The sequence below is a fragment of the Cryptotermes secundus genome, unplaced genomic scaffold (assembly GCF_002891405.2).
Source record: "Cryptotermes secundus unplaced genomic scaffold, Csec_1.0 scaffold3101, whole genome shotgun sequence".
In the NCBI taxonomy this organism is placed as follows: Eukaryota; Metazoa; Arthropoda; class Insecta; order Blattodea; family Kalotermitidae; genus Cryptotermes; species Cryptotermes secundus.
The window spans coordinates 64385-84070 of record NW_019718662.1 but is presented as its reverse complement, the minus strand read 5'-3'; the positions used below and the strand labels follow the sequence as shown (position 1 = coordinate 84070).

Sequence of the window (19686 nt, the reverse complement as noted above, 5' to 3'; positions counted from 1 at the left end):
CGTGTCCTTCTGTAACTGATAATCGCTTCGCCTTATGGCATGATTATCGTCAAGTATTAGCATATTATGAAAAATTTAAGCGACGTACAATCCTCACCAAGACGACTATGCAAATTATCACCTACCGGTTTGTGATATCATGTAATCTAGTACGTTTCTTGACGTTTCGGAGAAACTTACTGCCTCCTTCTTCAACGTCGAGAAGTAAACCTGCAGAGAAAGCAAGGTAACAGTAAGCATAGTGAATCTTTGCTGGTTGCCAGTCCTGCTTTTTAACCGTCAAGATGGTGGTAGAACTTTTTCCGAAATGTTGGTAAAATTTCTGAGAGACTATACGACGTCATATACCAGCGGATCGTATTGTGTCTCATGAAAACTGTCAATGATTTTATCCACGAAACTTCGTAACAAACCACACTTATTCATAGATATATTGGGTTTTCGGACTTTATCCATCATCCCGGTCCTGGTTAAGAATTCGGACCACTTCGTACAGTTATTAAAGACCGTTAACCTTAATTCTCGAGATACTCTCGTTAGATTTGACGGCGTCAGTCTCTTCACTATAAAAACAGAGATATTGTGTTTTCGGACTTATCCATCGTCCTGGTTTTAAGATAACTAAGAAAAAGATGACGTTTCGGAAACTGGATCTGTTTCCGTCCTCAGTTGAGGGAAAACACCTATTCTGTTGGGTCCCTTCAATCACTGGACGATAAAGTCCGAAAACCAAATATCTTTGTGTGTTATACATCATCGTCAAAATCCTATAGTAACTGCAGACTTATTTAACTGAGCGAAATCGTTTTAAAAGAAAATCCATCTGTTTCTTTGACGCCTTACTCAACAGCCCAGTTCCAACTTTGAAAATAATAATTAGTTTCGTCTTCAACATGGCACAGCAGCGAAATTGCAGTCATTTTTTTTTTTTGCGTTTCTCATTTGTAATCTCTTCCACGCTGCATGTTGTTCAGTTCGTTTATTCTGTCCCGTTTGTTTTCTAACAAGTGAAGGGAACTAGTTCAAGGAGACTCACAGGCGAGGCGCACAGGAAAATCTCCGAGCCCCCACCGACTCGTTTCCTTAGTAGTGTCTACTATCTTTGGAATATCTTGCAGTGGGCTGTGTATTCTAATCAAGTTTGTACCACGCATTCGTGCAACATGTAACAGAAGAGAAACTAAAAGCAAGAGTGGCACATGTACAATATAGGCAGCTTCTTGCTGGGATTACACTTCGACCGTGAAGATGGAGGCAGTACATCCTTCTGAAACTCCGATAAACTTCTACCAGACTACATGGTGTCACATCCCAGACTAAAATATGTACAACAATCATTATTATGGAAATCTCAAGTCCAGTATTCAGCTGAAATGCCATATGAAGTCTGAAATTCTGAAAGTGACCATTAACTTCATGGAACTGAGCTCTTCTTGATAAGCCACTAGTTGCTAACTTACTCAACAACTTCACAGAAATTTATCGATCACGAAGGTTCATTATCGAGTACACAAGAGCCCTCCACTGGTCCTTATTCTGAGCGACATCGAACCAGTCCATACCATCCCATCTTATCTCTCTATAAGATCCATTTTAATATTATGAAAGACTTGAGGTTTTCACGGCGGTGACTATGAAGAAAGCAGTCTTCTGGGATGTTGTACCGTGTAGATGTGGAGTTAACCGAAGTTTCGGAGGAACGTATTGCCTCCATCTTCAGAGTAGAAGGAAAAATAAGAAATCCGCAAGCGAAGAGACCGTGAGAACTGGTACAAGCAGACCAGGCTGCTCTTCTGAAGATGGATGTAGGTATATAGTCGTGTAGCCATTAACATGTCGGATTTTCTGATAATTTATTTGAATATTTACATACACTATATTATATCGGTTATATCTAATTCATCGTAAACAGTTCAACGAAAATAAATAAGTCTATTAAACTATATATAATCATTGGCAAAACGGCTGTTTTGGAGCCATTATCTTTCTTAGAGGACTCTGCCGGATTATGAATCGAACCATTCGTTTTTCACACCGTTGGGTTTTGCAACAATACTTTTGTTATATAGTAAGTTTGTCAGCTCTGCGTCCAACCCCCAACCTGGAGGTCCAGGCCTCTGTATTTACGTTCTCCCCAGGCACAGGATTACCTTCTCGTCGCCTTCTGGGGCTCTCGGGGCTGCGGTGGAGGTGCTCTAACCCGCCTCCACTCGGCCTGTTGAATGGCACAGATCATTTTAATAAGACGGCTTACGCTATTCCTGAACTGATTATTGTTACAAGGACATGTAGGGCTCACGCAGTAGCGTAGTTATTTGAGGCACTATACAAGACGGATGGCCGCCGGTTCGATTCCCGATGATGTCACTGAAATTTTTCAGTTGACCTAATCCTTCCAGCCGCACTGTGGGCCTCGCTTGACTCAGCCTCTAACAGAAATGAGTATCAGGAATCTTCCTGGGAGTAAAGGGCGGCTGGCGTAAGGCTGACAACTTCACCGCCATCTGTGAGCGATTGCCTAGAGAAAATGTGGGAGCCTCGACGTCTCACAACCCTATGGGCCTCCACGGCCTGTTGTCTTTAAGGGAGCAGAAACGAGGCTAGACTCCGCTTGTGAATTAATCCAGATCAATCAATCAAACTGAATTAATTAAACTCATGCATTGTTAATCTCAATGATAGGTGAAGGCAGCGGAAAGTTCTAACCCTGTACAAATATCCTCCGGTAAGCACTGGAATCAAGATGCATGGACAGCGCTGTCGGTCCAGCTGCGGCGGGGAAGAGAAACATCAATTGAACCGACTCCTTCCAGGCCTAGCTACTCGTTACTGACAGATGAAACTCCGTGGCTATAAATCGATCGCGATTCTTATGAGCTGTGATTGATCAATGTTTTGTATTGTTTAACAAAGCTCCTTAAACTTTTTTTTCCCCCTTGGCACTACAGCCCCAGTGGGCCTAGGCCTACCTCCATGAACTTCTCCGTTCACTTCGCTTTTTCTAGATCTTAGACATTCGGTAGGACTCCTTGGGCGGGTGATCAGCTCGTCGCAAGGCCCCTACCTATACATAAACACAGAAAAACGCACACAAACATCCACGCCCTGAGTGGGATTCGAGCCCACGATCCCGGCTTCCGAGCGAGCGAAGACAGTGCACGCCTTAGACCGCTCGGCTACCGTGACCGGCCCTTAAACGTTATTAGTAAGGTAAATTAAAATGGAGCCGGCCAAGGTAGCTGAGCTGTCTAAAGCAATTACTGTCTTGGGTCGCTAGGAAGCCGGGATCGTGGGTTCGAATCCCACACAAGGCATTGATGTTTGGTACGTGTTTATTATGTATTTGTGTTGTGTTTAGGTAAAGGCCTTTCGAAGAGCTGATCACTCGTCCAAAGAGTCCTGCCGTCTGTAAAACCAGAGGCCAGGGCCCAAGGGGGCTGTAGAGCCTGCCAAAACTATTCAAATTGTTGGATAATTATGAGTGATACATTGAAAGTGGTTGTGAAAAATTCCGTCCTGGTTTATTTGCAAATACTACATATGTGACGTGAGTCGGGGTAGAGCAGTCGGTATAGCGACTGCCTACGGGCTGGACGACTGAGGGGTCAGAGTTCGAGTCCCAGTGGGGTCAGAATTTTGTCTTCTTAATATCTTCCAGACCGGCTCTGAGGTCCTCCCAGCCTCCTGTCCAGTGGTTACAGGGGGTTCTTTACCATGGAGTAAAGCGGCAGAGGCGTGAAACTGACCACTGTTCATGGCGTAGTGCTTAATTAGTTAAGCACAGGCACAACTTTACCTTACGTTATGATACCTAAACTGTTCAGCTCCTCAATTATTCCTTAAAGCAATTTCTTTGTGGGGTATATATTTAACGAAACGGAAGTAAACCTCATCTCTTATTATGTAACACGATGCTTGAACATCTACCAAACTAATTTCCATACTCCGTAACCAGCGAAGTGCCTTTTCTTTTATTGCTAGTCAAGGCATTCTAAGTCCCTTGTACTGCGGCCACTTCTGGCCTATTGTACCAGCCCCAGATGATAGGTGAGGGTGATTGTGGAGAATTGGTGGAATGAAGATTGGCAGGGGAAACCGAAGTACTCGGAAGCGCCACTTTGTCCACCACAAATCCCATTTGACTAGACCCCGGGATCGAACCCGGGCCGCTGCGGTGGAAAGCGAGCGACTAACCGCTTGAGCTATGGCGCGGCCACGAGCGAAATGCCTGGTCAAAGACGAAGTCTCCGACTTAAAAACCCAGGACGCGATATTTCTGATCTATTTCACGGCGCCGTTTGCATCTCGGTAGTTCCGAATGATATACACCATCCTCAGAAACATTTAGAATTTCGGATTATGTAATAAATATGTGAGGATGATGGTGAATAATGGATCGGAAAGGAGTAGGAATGATTCGATCGCACCTTAATCAAGGCGATCTATAGGCATTTGTTTGGTGGGACTGCGAAACACCAGAAATAGTTTTAAAAAAAGTAAAGCCATCCCTGTAACACGTCGTGAAGGCCCATAGGGTTGTGAGACGTTGAGGGTCCCACATTATCTAGACAGTCAACTCAAAGATGGCGGTAAGGTTGTCAGCCTTATGCGCCGGCCGCGCTTTACTCCCCAGAAAAATTATTTAATTAATTCCTGACACTCATTTCCGTTAGAGGATGAGTCGACCCCAGGACCATAGTGCAGCCGGAAGGATTAGTTAAATTGGAAAAAAAAAATCCCATGACCTCATCGGGACTCGAACCCGCGACCTTCCGGCTTATAACATAGCTAGGCTCAAGAAAATTTATGTCCGACCTAAATTAGGACCAAGCATATTCATAAATACAATATAAAGCGCTGCTGCTTCACCAAACAGTTCTGTATTACATTTACTTCAATAATTAATATAATTGTGTACTAATTAATTTACATTTATATATAAATCTTCCGGAACAAATTACGGGACACGAAATGTGAGACCGGAACACTGCAAGGAGTTAAAAATAAAAATAACAGATATGCATTCAACTATGTAAGGTTTTTGTATCATGAAACCTGAGTATATATCAAAGCATGAATAGCATGATTTACGTATTTATATGAGAACAATAATTATAAGTGATTTGTTGAGAAAAGGGGGGATGAAAAACAAACAAAAATTAAAAAAAAAAACTTTAAGCATGCTCTGGTGTTTATAAGATAGTAAACTAGATTTAGCTCCTGAGGCGTGGAATATTTTATCCTAAGTTGGCAGCACATTATTATCCAACCAATGCAATATTAGTCTATTGGTCACAGATTACAGAGACTTATATCGTTTTCGCTCTGAGTTGCTACATGTTTGCGGTGTTCATCTACCAGAAACAGACGGCAACACATAACCTCCGAAATCTTCCGTTGACCTCATCTTTCTTTACCCTTTCTATTTTTTCATTTATCAACAAGCGAAATGATTTTCCTTGACCTTACTTAAACCTGACGCAAAGTTTTCCAGTCACGGATATTGGAAAGAACAAAATACTGAAAGGATTGTGCCTTCAGCCGTTATCTTTCGAATACCTTGCTATTCTAACAAAATATTGTGGCATGTAGACCCGTTGGTGGGCAACGAACACGAACAACAGCTGTTAGAAACAGTAAAAGAGCGGTCTTTTCTGTGTGATCCGTGCCGATATGTTATAATTATGACAATCGGAGCAACGAGTTAACTGTGAGACAGTCCTCAGCAGGTAAAACAGTGAACACGAAGGCAGAAGACACTGTTGGGATCCGTCACCAGGCAACCACTGTGAAGACATAGCAAATTGAGAAGATATTATATGTGCTCTATTTACAGTGATCTTCGGAATATGTAATTCAGCGAGACTGTTGTAGTTATTTGTATTTACCTTCTGCAAGTGTTCACTAAATACGATTACCAATTCAAACCCCTTCTATAGTCACTCATACACATGACAATATGTGTTTTTTACACTGAATATATATTCTTTAGTGCCTCAAAATTCTCTTCCTAACATCACTGCAGCCTTTCTTCTATTTTCCATCCAGTAGGTATGCAGTTCAATTCTGTGGACCCTGTTCTGCGACCTATTTTTACATATTTTATCCACATAATCACAGTGTTTTCTTAACTACTCTTACACACAGGGAACGCTATTGGAAACCATTTACTTCTTGTTCTACACAATCTTATACATCCAACTAAAAGTCTTAACATCTGTTTCCTGCTGCTTATATTCTTTTCATCTCTGTTCCTTTATATCGAAATTGCATCAAGAACTTTCCATTGTTTTAATTAACATTTTGCATAAATTAAAATTTATATAAAACGCATCAATGGGGACACGCAGTAGTTGACTGAGGCAGTATGCTACAAGCAACAAGGCCCGGGGTTCGATTCCCGATGAGGTCAGTGAATTTTTCACTTAACGTAATCCTTCCAGCCGCACTATGGTCCTAGGGTCGACTCAGCCTCTAACAGAAATGAGTATCAGGAATGTTTCTGGGGGTAAAGGGCGACCTGCTGACGCGTAAGGCTGACAACATCAGCGCTGCGAGCCGATTTTCTAGAAAATGTGGGAGCCTCGATGTCTCACAACCCCACAACCTCCATCTAGTGCCAAGGTCAAGAATTAGATCCACATCTTCATCCCACGCCATGTGTTCATGACACGGTAATTAAATTGGCACAGGGGCAACTTTACTTTTATTACAAATTATACCACTTAGAAACATGAAGAATGCAATACCTAAATACATCCTGCGGTACAGACCATTAGGGCGAAGAAACATTGGTAGACCTTGTAAAGGATGGCCATATTAATAATGTGACGCAACAGGTATATATTTCTACTGCTTGAAGGTGAAGAAGGTTGGAGAAAACTGCATAATGAGGAGCTTCATAACTTGTATTCTACTCCAAGTATAATTAGAATGATCAAGTGAAGGAGGATGAGGTGGGCAGGTCATGTAGCAAGATTGGGGATAAGAGAAATACATATAGGATATTGGTGGGAAAGCCAGAAGGAAAGAGACCACTGTGAAGACCAAGGCGTAGGTGGGTGGACAATATTAAAATGGATTTTAGAGAGACAGGATGGGATGGTATGGATTTGATTGATCTGGCTCAGGATAGGGACCAGTGGAGGTAATGAACATGGTAATGAACCTTCGGGTTCCATAAAATGCTGGGAAATTCTTGAGTAGCTGCAGAATTGGCAGCTCCTTCAAAATGGCTCAGCTCCATGAGTAAGCAAGTAAGTAAGAGTAAGTAAGTAAGTAAGTAAGTAAGTAAGTAAGTAAGTAAGTAAGTAGGGGAAGAAGGATAATTCTCCTGAAATATGCCCACTTAACATTCACTGTTCCGAGATCCTATTGCCCTCTAAGGGCTTGGGCTCACGACCTCAATTTTGTTAAGTTTTACTTTTTTGTATTGCTAGTGGGGTGGGACTAAGTCCCTTGTACTGCGGCCACTTCTGGCCTATTGTACCAGCCCCAGGTGATAGGTGAGGGTGATTGTGGAGCAATTGGTGGAATGAAGATTGGCAGGGGAAACCGATGTACTCGGAGAAAACCTGCCCCAGCACCACTTTGTCCACCACGAATCCCACTTGACCAGACCCGGGATCGAACCCAGGCCGCCGCGGTGGGAAGCCAGTGATTAACTGCTTGAGCTATGGCGCGGCCCTAACTTTTACTTGCTGCTGCTATGGAGATCTCTTGTAGGGAGAGTACTGATGTGTGTGTGTGTGTGCTGCACGAATGTCTGATGATCTACCGGACGTGCGTGAGTGCCAGACCGGAGAGCTACGTCTCCCATTCACGAGTTGAGATATCAGCACGAATCTATTCGCAAAAGGAAATATGCAAATGCGACGAAAGTCTGCTGCATCAGAAACAGATTCAGGGATTCAGGTAGTTTATTTACATCAGTAATTGAAAAGCCACGAGAGGTTAGGTGAACACAGTGGTCTACATTTGTATCGTGAAGGTTCTTCATTCGGAACTAGGCCGGAACACACTGTGTGCTGTAGGATTTTAAGTTATCATAGCGGTGATTATGAAGATATCTATCCTTTGGGATATAAAGCCATGTAGTCTGTTGATGGTTCCTGGACGTTTCGGAGATCAGCTTCACTTACAATCAACTTCATGCTGGTTTCTTTTTTGGTTTATTCTCAGATCCTGAAGATGGATGACATGTTTCTTCGAAACATCACTTGATTTTCAACGGATTACATCCATAAGGATGCCTCACCTAGGCCCTTATTGGCCCTGAAGACAGAGGCAGCGTATACCTCCAAAACGCGGGCAACATCGCTCACAACCACAGAATTAAAATCAATACTTGACCGCCGTGTAAGCCTAAAACCTAATGATGAGATTGGCAGGGCGTGTAGAATGGGAGATAAGAGCAATGAATACAGGGCACTTCTGGGTAAAACAGAAGGAAAACGACAACTAAGATGATCTAGACATAGGTGGGAGCTTAATACTGAAGCGGATCTTAAATATATAAGATGGAGTGGTACGGATTGAATTAATCTGGCTCAGGATAGGGACCAATGGATGGCTCTTGTGAATACGACAATTATTGAATAGCTGACTGGCGGCTACTAAAGACGGACTCAGCTCCGTGTAGTTACTTAGGTAGCCTAAAACCAGTAATGATTCTAACTGACAACACGGCGTCATGTTCTTTTAGATTGTATTCTTCGGTTTATATGGCTCTGAGTACTTGTTGTGCGCTTTGAACCTGAATTAACTGTCAAAACATCGAACGAAAGTGACCTTGATAACTGTTTGTGTCGAAAGTTTTAACGGTCCGTCATGCTGGCTTTCTCTGACCTTCGCTACTTCACCTCGAATCACCTCAACTGATCTTACTCCCCACCAATGACATCGGTTCTCTGCTGCAAACAGAAGCCGCGATAGCTCAGTCGGTATAGCGACTGGCTGGACGGCCGAGGGGTCAGAGTTCGAGTCCCGGTAGGGTCAAGAATTTTCTCTTCTCCATTTCGTCCAGACAGGCTCTGGGGTCCACCCAATCTCTTATCCAATGGGTATGGGGGCTTCTTTCCCCGGGGATAAAGCGACCACCCACCTCCAACTAGTCCTGAGGTCAAGACAATATGAGTCTATACATCCACTTCATGGCGCAGTGCTTACTTAGTTAAGCACAGGGACTTACCTTTTTTTCCTGCTAAATCAATGATCACATATCGATCACATATTATCAACAGAGCTAAACCGAAAAAAAAAGTTAAAGTGGGACAAGTGTATCAGTACTGGTGGCGAATATGTCGAGAAATAAATGTTTATTTTTCAAATTTCGAGTATCATATGTTTTACGTTTTATATCCTTCTGTGACATATTTACTGACTCTCCCTCATATTAGAGTCCTTTCAGTGGTACATTCTGCCTCCATCTTCAGGGTCGGAATAGGACGAGTTTGTTTATATACATATAGTTCCAAGCACTACAAGCCGGAAGGTCGCGGGTTCAAGTCCGGATGAGGTCACTGGATTATTCTCAATTGACCTAATCCTTTCAGCAGCACTATGGCCCTGGGGTCGATTCAGCCTCTAACAGAAATGAGTACCAGGAATATTCTTGGGGGTAAAGGGCGGTCGGCGCGTAAGGCTGACAACTTTACAGACATCTGTGAGCCGATTGTCTAGAGAATATGTGGGAGCCTCGACGTCTCACAACCCTATGGGCCTCCACGGCCTGTTACAGGGATATCTTTACTTTACTTTTTTTATAGTTCCAAAAGGCTTAGGGGACAGACTGGGGGGCTGAAGATGGGACTGGGACAAACGCCTAATTTTCCCCAAATGCGCCTACTGGATTAAATAACCAAGAGATGAAGCGATTCAGCGACAAGCTCTAAGACAGTACGCCATCAGCTGGGCGTGTGCTTCAGTAGCAGGGATGTATCAGTGGACGCTGTAGTCGGAACTGACCCCAATTTCTAAGCCGCCCGTAACGACTGCAGCTTGGCCACCTGACACGCTTATGGCTCTGCTAATATGAATGTACAGCACACAGTCGATACCTGAAACCGGTCCCGGACAGGTGGTGAAATGGAATTGTTTCACACCTGGCGAAAAGAGAAATTCAATACTGTGTCAATATATATTCCTCACGAGTGTGCTCTCCAAAATCCGTCTTTTGAAAGGAGTGATGTGTATATATTTTCAGGGGTATTCAACATTTCTCAAAGTTCATTTAATGTACTGAATGGTTTTAGACACTGAACGTCACAATATCTGTTCTCATACTTCTGAGCGTAAATAATATTATGTTTTACTACGTTGTCAAGTCAAGGATGAGTTATACAGAGCATGTAGCACGAATTGGGAGAGGACCACTGGGAAAACCAAGATGTAGGTGTGTGGACAATATTAAAACGGATCACATAGAAAGGACGGCATGGTATGGATTGGATTGATCTGGCTCAGGATAGTGACCAGTGGAGGGCTCTTGTGAACACGGTAATGAACCTTCGGTTTCCATAAAATTTTGGGAATTTCTCGAGTAACTAAGCGACTGGTAGCTTCTCAAGAAGGGCTCCGCTCTCACGGTGTTAGTTATGTTTGACTGTGTTTAAAGTTCTTTAATAAGCGGTAAATTTTTATCTTTCAAGGTTCCTTGTCATTTTTAAGACAACTTATGACTAATACAGCATGTTTAGCATCTTCTCTATACATTGAGGAATACATGAACACACACACATATCCTGTTCCTTCAAGTGTTTCTTCTGACTTACAGAATTCCGTTCCTTTGTTCATATTTCTATCTCACGGCTGCTAATCCTGAAAATCCAAACATTCATCCATACTCATGGACCACGCTGATGAATACTTATTTATTAAATTGCCATTTTCGCTACATGTTTCTGTCACTTGCGACCAGTATCAAGAGTTTATAAACAACAACATGCGTTTACTTTCGTTACAAGACCGCGTGTCGCACTGAGTCCACGGACGTTTCTACATAGGAGTGGCATAGAAGTAAAGTAAAGCTATCCCTGTACCACGCCCTGAAGGCCCATAGGGTTGTGAGACGTTGAGGCTCCCTCATCTAGACAATCGGCTCAAATATGGCGGCAAGGTTGTCAGTTTTACGCGTCGGCCGCGCTTTACTCCCCAGGAAAATTATTTAATTAATTTCTGCTACTCATTTCTGTTAGAGGCTGAGTCGACCCCAGGGCCATAGTGCGGCTGGAAGGATTAGGTCAATTGAAAAAAAAATCCAATCCTTCCGGCTTGTAGCATAGCCCCTTAACTAACTACGCTACCGCGTTCCCCTTATACAGTACACGTAGCAGTGGCATACACAATAGAATTCAAAACGTACGTAGGAAGATACGAGGGTGAGTCAGTAAACAGGGCATAAACAAATATAAAACGTAAATCAACTACAATGGTTGCATAGCGTACGCAGAATTTGAGGTTCTCACAGCGTTGGCCATGAAAAATTCTATCTTCGCCGTGTAGTCCGTTGAAAACCAACCGACGTTTCGAAGAAACATGTCACCTCCAGTTTCAGAGCTAAAAAATACACCAAAAAAGAAAGCAGTGTGAAAGCAGGGGGCAAACAGAGAAATCAGCTACCAGAAACGTCGGATTATATAGGAAACAGGATGGAAATAAAAGACAGGAAGTTACTTCCTGTTGGATCGCCCACAAGACAGAATGAACTGCCAGTTCCCATTGGCTCTCACACACAACCGAGCGCACCAGTAGCAGAGAAGAACACGCCTGGCCCTGAAAAGGACTGTTTGTGTTAGTCTAGGAAAAGACAGGGACAAGTGATAACCTTCCATCTAGTCTAGCTTCCCCTGTCCTGTCCCCTTAATTCACGCTACTTTCGACCCTGAAGATGAAGGAGCATGTTCCTCCAAAACTTCGGTTGACTTTCAACAGACTACACGTCATTACATACCAGAAGACAAAACTTTTGATGTAATTTAAACAATCATTTATAATTTCTGTTTGAATGATAAACATTTTTCGTTCTGTAAATGATGTGGAGGTTTTTCGAACAGTCCTGTATGGCTTATATGGCGGTTCTCGCGAAAAGAGATATGCCCTGACATCTATCGACATTTTCAGCAAACTTTCAGCAGCTACTCGTAATTGATATATGAGACGCCACGAACATTATAAACCATGCCTATCTGATGTAAGTCTCAGTAAAGAAAGTACCAGTATGGAATTCTCATTCCGAAATAAATTATTTTAATCTACGTTTACATTTTTATTTATTCTTCCGCGTCAGTTTAAAATGAGCATGCGCGTGACGTAACGTACTATTCTTTCAACACAGGCGGTATTACTACACAAGCCTTCAGGCGTGTGGATTAATCAAGCAGAGTGAGGCAATCGACTTTTTTGATTCCAGCTTGTCACAATTCCCCTTATCAGTATTCTCTTCAGACATGACGCAGCCTCTGCTCCGGGAATACTCACGCACAACCCCCGTGGACACGCCTTGAGATATTTTCCCACCAAGTCTTCCCTGCCTTTCAAAATAATCACCGCCCCCCCCCGAACGAAGATCGATTTTTGAGATAGCTCAGTCGGTGTAGCGACTGACTNTTGAAAGTCCGGGGTTCGATTCCCGGAAGACCAGGACTCTTCTCTTCATCAAGTCGTTCAGACCGGCTCTGGGGCCCACACAGCCTCCTATTCAATGGGGACCGGGGGCTGTTTCCCAGGACGTAAACCGGCCGGGGCGTGAAGCTGACCACTAATCTCCAATTAATGCCGAGGCAAGTTCATGGAGAAGTTCATGGAAGTAGGCCTAGGCCCACAGGGGCTGTAGTGCCAAGGAAAAAAAATACATCCACTCCCTCCTGTAGGCAATACCGTAATGGTTAATTAGTTACTCACAGGGATCTATCTCTCGTCATAAAGAAACTTTGAGCTGGTCTTTATTTAATTATTTTTGAAGGTCGGTTTAGACGGCTCTTGTAGCATCTAAGCTGTCATACAGATCCCAGAGAGACTCAACAGGAAGGACTTAGAAGAGATACACAGAGGCAATACCAGACCAAACTGAAAAGCGTCTAGTATTATTACATTCCACGTGTACTACCTAGCTTTATTTTCGTTGTGTTTTTCCGTGTATTTATTTCTTTTACATTACTGAATGATGAGGCACGTGGTAGCGTTGTTGGTTGAGGCACTATGTTACAATCCGGGAGGTCGACAGTTCGAGTCCCGATGAGGTCACTGAATTTTTCCAATTGACCTAATCCTTCCAGCCGCACTATGGCCGTGGGGTCGACTCAGCCTCTGGCAAAAATGAGTACCAGGAATCTTACTGGGGGTAAAGGGCGGCCTGCCGGCGTCTAAGGCTGGCAACCTCACCGCCATCTGTGAGCCGATTGTCTAGAAAATGTGGGAGCCTCGATGTCTCACAAACATATAGGCCTCCAACGCCTGTTACAGGGATAGCTTTACGTTTTACTTTTATATTGTTTGACGACGCTACCAATATCTTAGATTATACAGCCTCGAACGATTGGATGATAGTAAATAATTTGTAGGGATTAGGAAGGAAACGTTCGTGGCCTAATTTAAGGTACGTATGAAAACATACCAGGATTTTTGGTGTCGCAGCCAAGATTCGAAACAGATACTTCTTGGAAATATGTCAGAATTGTTACCACTATAACAAATGTGCCAGCACGTTGTGTGCAGATGCGCCTCATTGTGTCGTTGCCAAGCAAGGGATCCAAACAGCTGTTACGTGTTAACTGGAATGGATCAAAGCGCCTAATCCACGATATTTGAAGATCTTTATGAGCAATGTAAGGCGTTAGTCACTGGCACATACACGTATCTCACTTTGCTATCATAAAAGAAGCAGTTTAGTTCCAAGAACATAAAATGTTGCCCTGCTAACAGATGCACGGGGCCCCGCACAGTGACTTCTTTGTTGTAACCCTTGCAGGAGAAGCGAGACCTTCAGAATCACTTCAGTACGGTTCAGGTGCAAATGAAGAGATTAACCCCCCCCCCAGGTATTGTAGTCAGACAATTTTACAGCAAAAGTGGCATCAGCTACATACAGTTCTTGTGGCGGCCGTACCGGTCTTCAAGATCTACACGTGGAATATCAACACATTCAGATTAAGCTCACTGTATAGGGTGCGCTAAACATTTTGGACACCTCCCATTTTCTGAGACATATTTGATAGACACAATGTTAATGTCAGCGTCATAGCTCAGGCGGTTATTGGCAGGCTTCCCATGGCGGTGGCCCGAGTTCGAGCCTAGGTCAGATCAGGGTTCTGGTCAAGTGGGATTTGTGTTGGACAAAGTGGCGCTGAGGCAGGTTTTCTCCAAATACTTCGGTTTCCCCTGCCAATCTTCATTCCACCAATTGCTCCACAATCACCCTCACCTATCATCTGGGGCTGGTACAATAGGCCAGAAGTGGCCACAGTACAAGGGACTTAGTCCCAACGGTCCCAACCCACTAGCAATAAAAAGAAATCCCAGCGTTCGCCTGAAATTACTGCCCGAAACCACATCCCTCAGGATGGCCAGTGCCCCGACACACATTCTGAGCCAACTTGCTCGGTTTTGTGAGGGGATGATGTTTGTAATAAGGGGTGTTTGATTGCAGCTGTGGCCCCGCTCCTCAGTCCGAAATGGTATCTCGCCGTAGGATACTGTCCCGGTCACGTGACGACCTCAACTTGGACTCCACATACGTGATGCAAGACGAAGAGGAAGATGTCTGGTACCAGCGGGACAAGCTGTACAAGGTAAGGGCCCTTCGTTACCCCCTGACAATGTGTGCTTGTGTGCGTGTGCGTGTGGACGAGAGGCCCAGTGAGTGTCCAGGAGAGGGGGGAGTGACCAGTAGTAGTCAGACCTCTCACGTTGAAGAGGAGGCCCCATTTCAAAACACGTAAAATTCTTGGAAAGAACAAAATTATGGTCATGGATCCTAACGGGACCCGAAACCAAAACTGACTCTACTGACGAAAACCAGAAGAAATTCACCATGGTCGACTGTCCAACAATGGAATTCATAGACCCAGAGTCAGAGCCAGAGCCAGAGCCAGAGCCAGAGCCAGAGCCAGTGTTAGTGTCAGTGTCAGGGTCAGGGTTACCTTACGATTGGCGGTTTACTGTCAATCAGTTCGTATTGGCGCCGGATATCTTGAGGCTCACGACCAGAATTTTTTTAAGCGCAATCCTTGCGGTCATAGTCCTCATGTAACATCCTCACCAGTGACAGAGGATGGTCCGCAGTAAGGCGGACATCACAGGCGCAGAAAAAATGCATATATCATTGCCTCGAGTGGTATTCGAACCCACAATCCTCGTAAATTCTAAAGGATTCTGACGATGATGTATAACACACAGAATTACTGGGTTTTGGGGCTTTTTCTAGAATACTGGATGATAGGAAAAAGTAAAAAAAAAAACCCCACTAATTATGTATTCCCCAATTCTCGTGTTAGAACACAGTGCGGAGTTTTTGTGTCACACTGTACCGACTCTTGTAACTGTGAGCTATGGGTGGGGTGCCAAAAACGCCTGTGGATATGGAGCGACAGAAAGCGTTTCCAATGTGATCACCTTTCTCTGTCCCCAAATACTTTCACCTTTCCATTTTTATCCCATACTCCAATTTGTTTCGATTTCTGGAAATGACAAAAAGAAAAGCGGGTTACGACAGTCAAGTGTTTCCAAATGTTTTCCCCCTTTCTCTTGTTGCTATGGCTGCACTCAAGAGAGTGTCTGATGGCCAGAGAGATTATTAAATGAAGTCACTGAGTCACGAATGACATTACAATACTTATAATGAAACACTTCACTAGAACTACATGTCACGAACCAAGTTCAGAGGCCAAGATAACAAGTCTCTTTTTCAGGAAAAACGGAATTTACTATAGGAACATTATCAACTTTCTCGCTTACATAAGAAATTAATATAAATTAGTACCACAGAAAACGTTACAAAATATTATTTACGTAAGCTCATACATTACCAAAAGGAAGGTCTAGACGTAGATGGGATGATAATATTAAAATTAATCTTAGGATTGGGTGGTATGGACTGGATAGATCTGACTCAGGAGAGGAACAAGTGGAGGGCTCTTGTGAGCGTGGTAATGAACTTTCGGGTTCCGTAAAATGTTGGAAAATTGTTGAGTAGCTGAGCGACTGGTAGCTTCTCAAGAAGAATTCATCTCCATGGGGATTAATTAAGCCCACAGATTGAAATGTTAATGGTAAGAGCGCAGTTTCAGAATACTCAACGTTCTTCAAATCAGAGTATTGAAAACGCAGATTTCTGTCTTCTGGGATATAACGCTGTATTCTATCAAAAGTCAACGGACGTTTCGGATATGTTATCTGAGTCTTCAGGGAACCAGAAAGCTAGCATGAAACCTTGCTTGGTACCTGGTTCTTCCCTTGGCTTATTCTTGAAACCTGAACATAAAGACAATTTTGTTCCTCAGAAAAGTCAGTTGACTGTCAACGTACTTATGTCATTATATTCTACTCCTGGGTAGTATAGTCACATGTATTTTTTGCCACAATTTGTACAAAAGGACAACTTTTTATGAAATTACTGTTGTTAATTATATTTATACTACAGGTAATAAAGGAAGTAATAGTTATTGATGAGAATTTCACATACATTTACATGTCTAAGGCGTTGCACCCCTGACCTACTGAACTCAGGGAAGATGGGCAATAATTGCATAAAATATTACGTAATATTTTTGTCCCCCAAAAGTTACTTTATAACACAATTAAAAACTCAGATACAAGTCACAACCGAAAGAAAACTCTTCTCACGAGATGGCATTTAGATTGTACGTTTTGAGGAGTCACGCTTCCACGATAATGGATAGGTTTTGCAGTCCAAAATAATCACGAACTTAGCCAGCAGCGCCGTATGCAACTGGCCAAAATGAAGGAAATATTACATAATTGTGCGATGCAACGTTAAATAAAAAAGTATTAGGTCAACCTGTATCATTCAACGCTATAAAACGTATGAAGTTGAAGCAGCATCATTAAATAACTTAGCCGATATCTCAGTCAATATAGTGACTGGCTGAATGGACAGGATTCGATTCGCGGCAGGGGCAAGAAATTGTTCTCTACTGCACACGCCCAGACCTGCTCTGTGGCCCAGTCTCTTATTCAGTGGGGATCACGGTTCGTTTCCCGAGGATAAAGCGGCCGGAGATTGAAGCTAACCACTCACCGCCATCTAGTACCGAAGTAAAGAATGTTCGAGGTATACCTCCTCTCCCCCATACGCCTTCTTGGTATATCGTAATTAAGCACAGAGCATCTTCACCTTTACCTTGATACAGAAATTTCACCCTGAAGACCCCTTTCCATTTTTGTGTTGGTATCTAAATTATAGCAGGTCACGGTAGCCGAGCGGTCTCTTCGCTCGCTCGGAAGCCGGGACCGTGGGTTCGGATCTGTTTCCTGTGAGGTACGAACTGAATTCTTATATATTATTCTTATACATTGCCTGTCACAGTAGCCGAGCGGTCTAAGGCATGAACTGTCTTCGCTCGCTCGGAAGCCGGGATCGTGGGTTCGGATCCCACTCGAGGTTTGGATGTCTCTGTGCGTTTAATCTGTGTTTGCCCTGTCCTGTGTGCAGGTAGCGGTCTTACGAGGGACTGATCTCCCGTCAAAGGAGTCCTACCGTCTTTGTAAAAGATAAAGAAACTGAAAATGCAGACAAGGTTCAAAAAAGGGGTGTAGAGCCATAGATAGATACATATATGGACGGATAGATAGACAGGTGGCTGGCTCGCTATATAGAGAGACGGAACTAAATTACTACAATGGGTATGTCCGAAGAAAAGGAGACCGGACCACGAATGATCATTGCATCACGAATCTGTGTCCTTTCGAGCTAACACAAGTCTAATCCAGTTTATGAAGTTCTAACCTTGTGTAACTCTACGTAACACAATGGAAAGTGTTTCGTAATAATGGTGCTACATTATGCGTATTGTCATAAAAAAAAAGAAGAAAATTTTTCGCAAAGTGATTTATATTTCTTGTTCCTGCTTTCTTGAAAGCAATGTAAATAAAGGGACACATGACGAGATTATAATTATTATCCGTGAGCGGAAACTGTATACGTAAGTGTTCTGTATCTTGTACTGGCCTAATACAATAGTTCCGAAAGCTTCCAACTGAAAATAACTTTCACTTTATGAACACTGCTAATATAGCACACGGAGCGTGGACAGTCATGAACAACCATTTTGTGAACAAGCCCCAATTCGAAACATGAACTTTTAAACCATTGCAAATTTATCAGTTCCTCGTCATTTATGATTAGAAAGGAATACACAACAAAACTTTACAATAAATAATCTCAAAGAGCGGTAATTTTTTTATTGCTAGTGGGGTGGGACTAAGTTCCTTGTACTGCGGCCACTTCTGGCCTATTGTACCAGCCCCAGATGATAGGTGAGGGTGATTGTGGAGCAATTGGTGGAATGAAGATTGGCAGAGGAAACCGAAGTACTCGGAGAAAACCTGCTCCAGCGCCACTTTGTCCACCACAAATCCCACTTGACAAGACCTGGGATCGAACCTGTGCCACCGCGGTGGGAAGCCAGCGACTAACCGCTTGAGCTATGGCGCGGCCCGAGCCCAGTGGTTAATATATGTACGACATGCTTTAACATAATAAAACTCTGCATTCTGCCTACAGAGTGTGTTTGTGTGTTCCATATAATTCTTACAATAACCAGCGACTCTTTCCCTAAACAGCATTAAACGTTTGGGCTCTGTAGGGGAGACGTAATGTGTCTCCTGTGAGGTACGGACTGAATTCTTATATAAAATTGTGAAGAAATTCAGTCTTTAAAGGATTAAGCCGTTAACAAATATAGCAGCATGGTAAAATATATCTTGAATTTTGGTGGGAAAACTCCCGATGATTTCATATAGCATAAGCATGGAATTTCTTGACCAGCCCAGTAATACCACACAATCAGTGATGACAAGCCCTCCACAAATGAATGTTACGGACACTGATCGTGACTCTCTAGCTTAGAAGCTCTGTTGGTTGATGTTTGATTCAGAGTTCAGATAAATGTTACTGCGTTTACGTCAATATAGTCATCACTAAACGATGGACTCATTTCTTCTACAGTCGGGTCGGTATGGTTGATCTTGTTCCGTGACTAAGCATTTGTTTATAAAGATCATTTTTTTTTTTTTTTCTAAAATAACATCAAATTTTTGTAACATAGCAATAACTGTTGCTTATCTCAATCTGACAACATACATACAAGGATGAGAGGCATGGCGTTCTTTCAGGACTCTCGTATTCATATGTTTCGAACTTTCAAAAGGAGTTTGAAAGAAAATTCTTATCGATACAGAATAATTTTCATAGTTAGAAAGCGACTAACCGCTTGAGCTATGGCGCGGCCCTACAAACAGCGGTAACTGAAAGATGAGCAAATCTACTTAACGTACTAAGCCAACAACTCAGTTACGCACATTGAAGATATACAGGATCTGAGCAGTGTTCACTAGCCTGGGCATTCATGGCAAGACTTTGTTAATGTATTTAAATTTTGAGAACTCTTCATTCTTGAGAAGGCCCACGGAATTTTAGTTCGCTATTAATTTCAATTTAAAAGACTGGGA

The 19686-nt window shown here is 43.0% G+C and overlaps 1 protein-coding gene across 1 annotated transcript in view; it reads left to right on the top strand.

Moving 5' to 3' along the window:
- LOC111864024 overlaps nucleotides 1–19686 on the top strand; it is a gene marked incomplete at its 3' end in the record, with an annotated part of 115403 nt that overhangs the window by 32672 nt on the left and 63045 nt on the right. Inside the window, 1 exon segment of the mRNA XM_023850957.2 lies at nucleotides 14645–14786. Within this exon segment, the coding sequence (XP_023706725.2) occupies nucleotides 14670–14786 (117 nt within the window).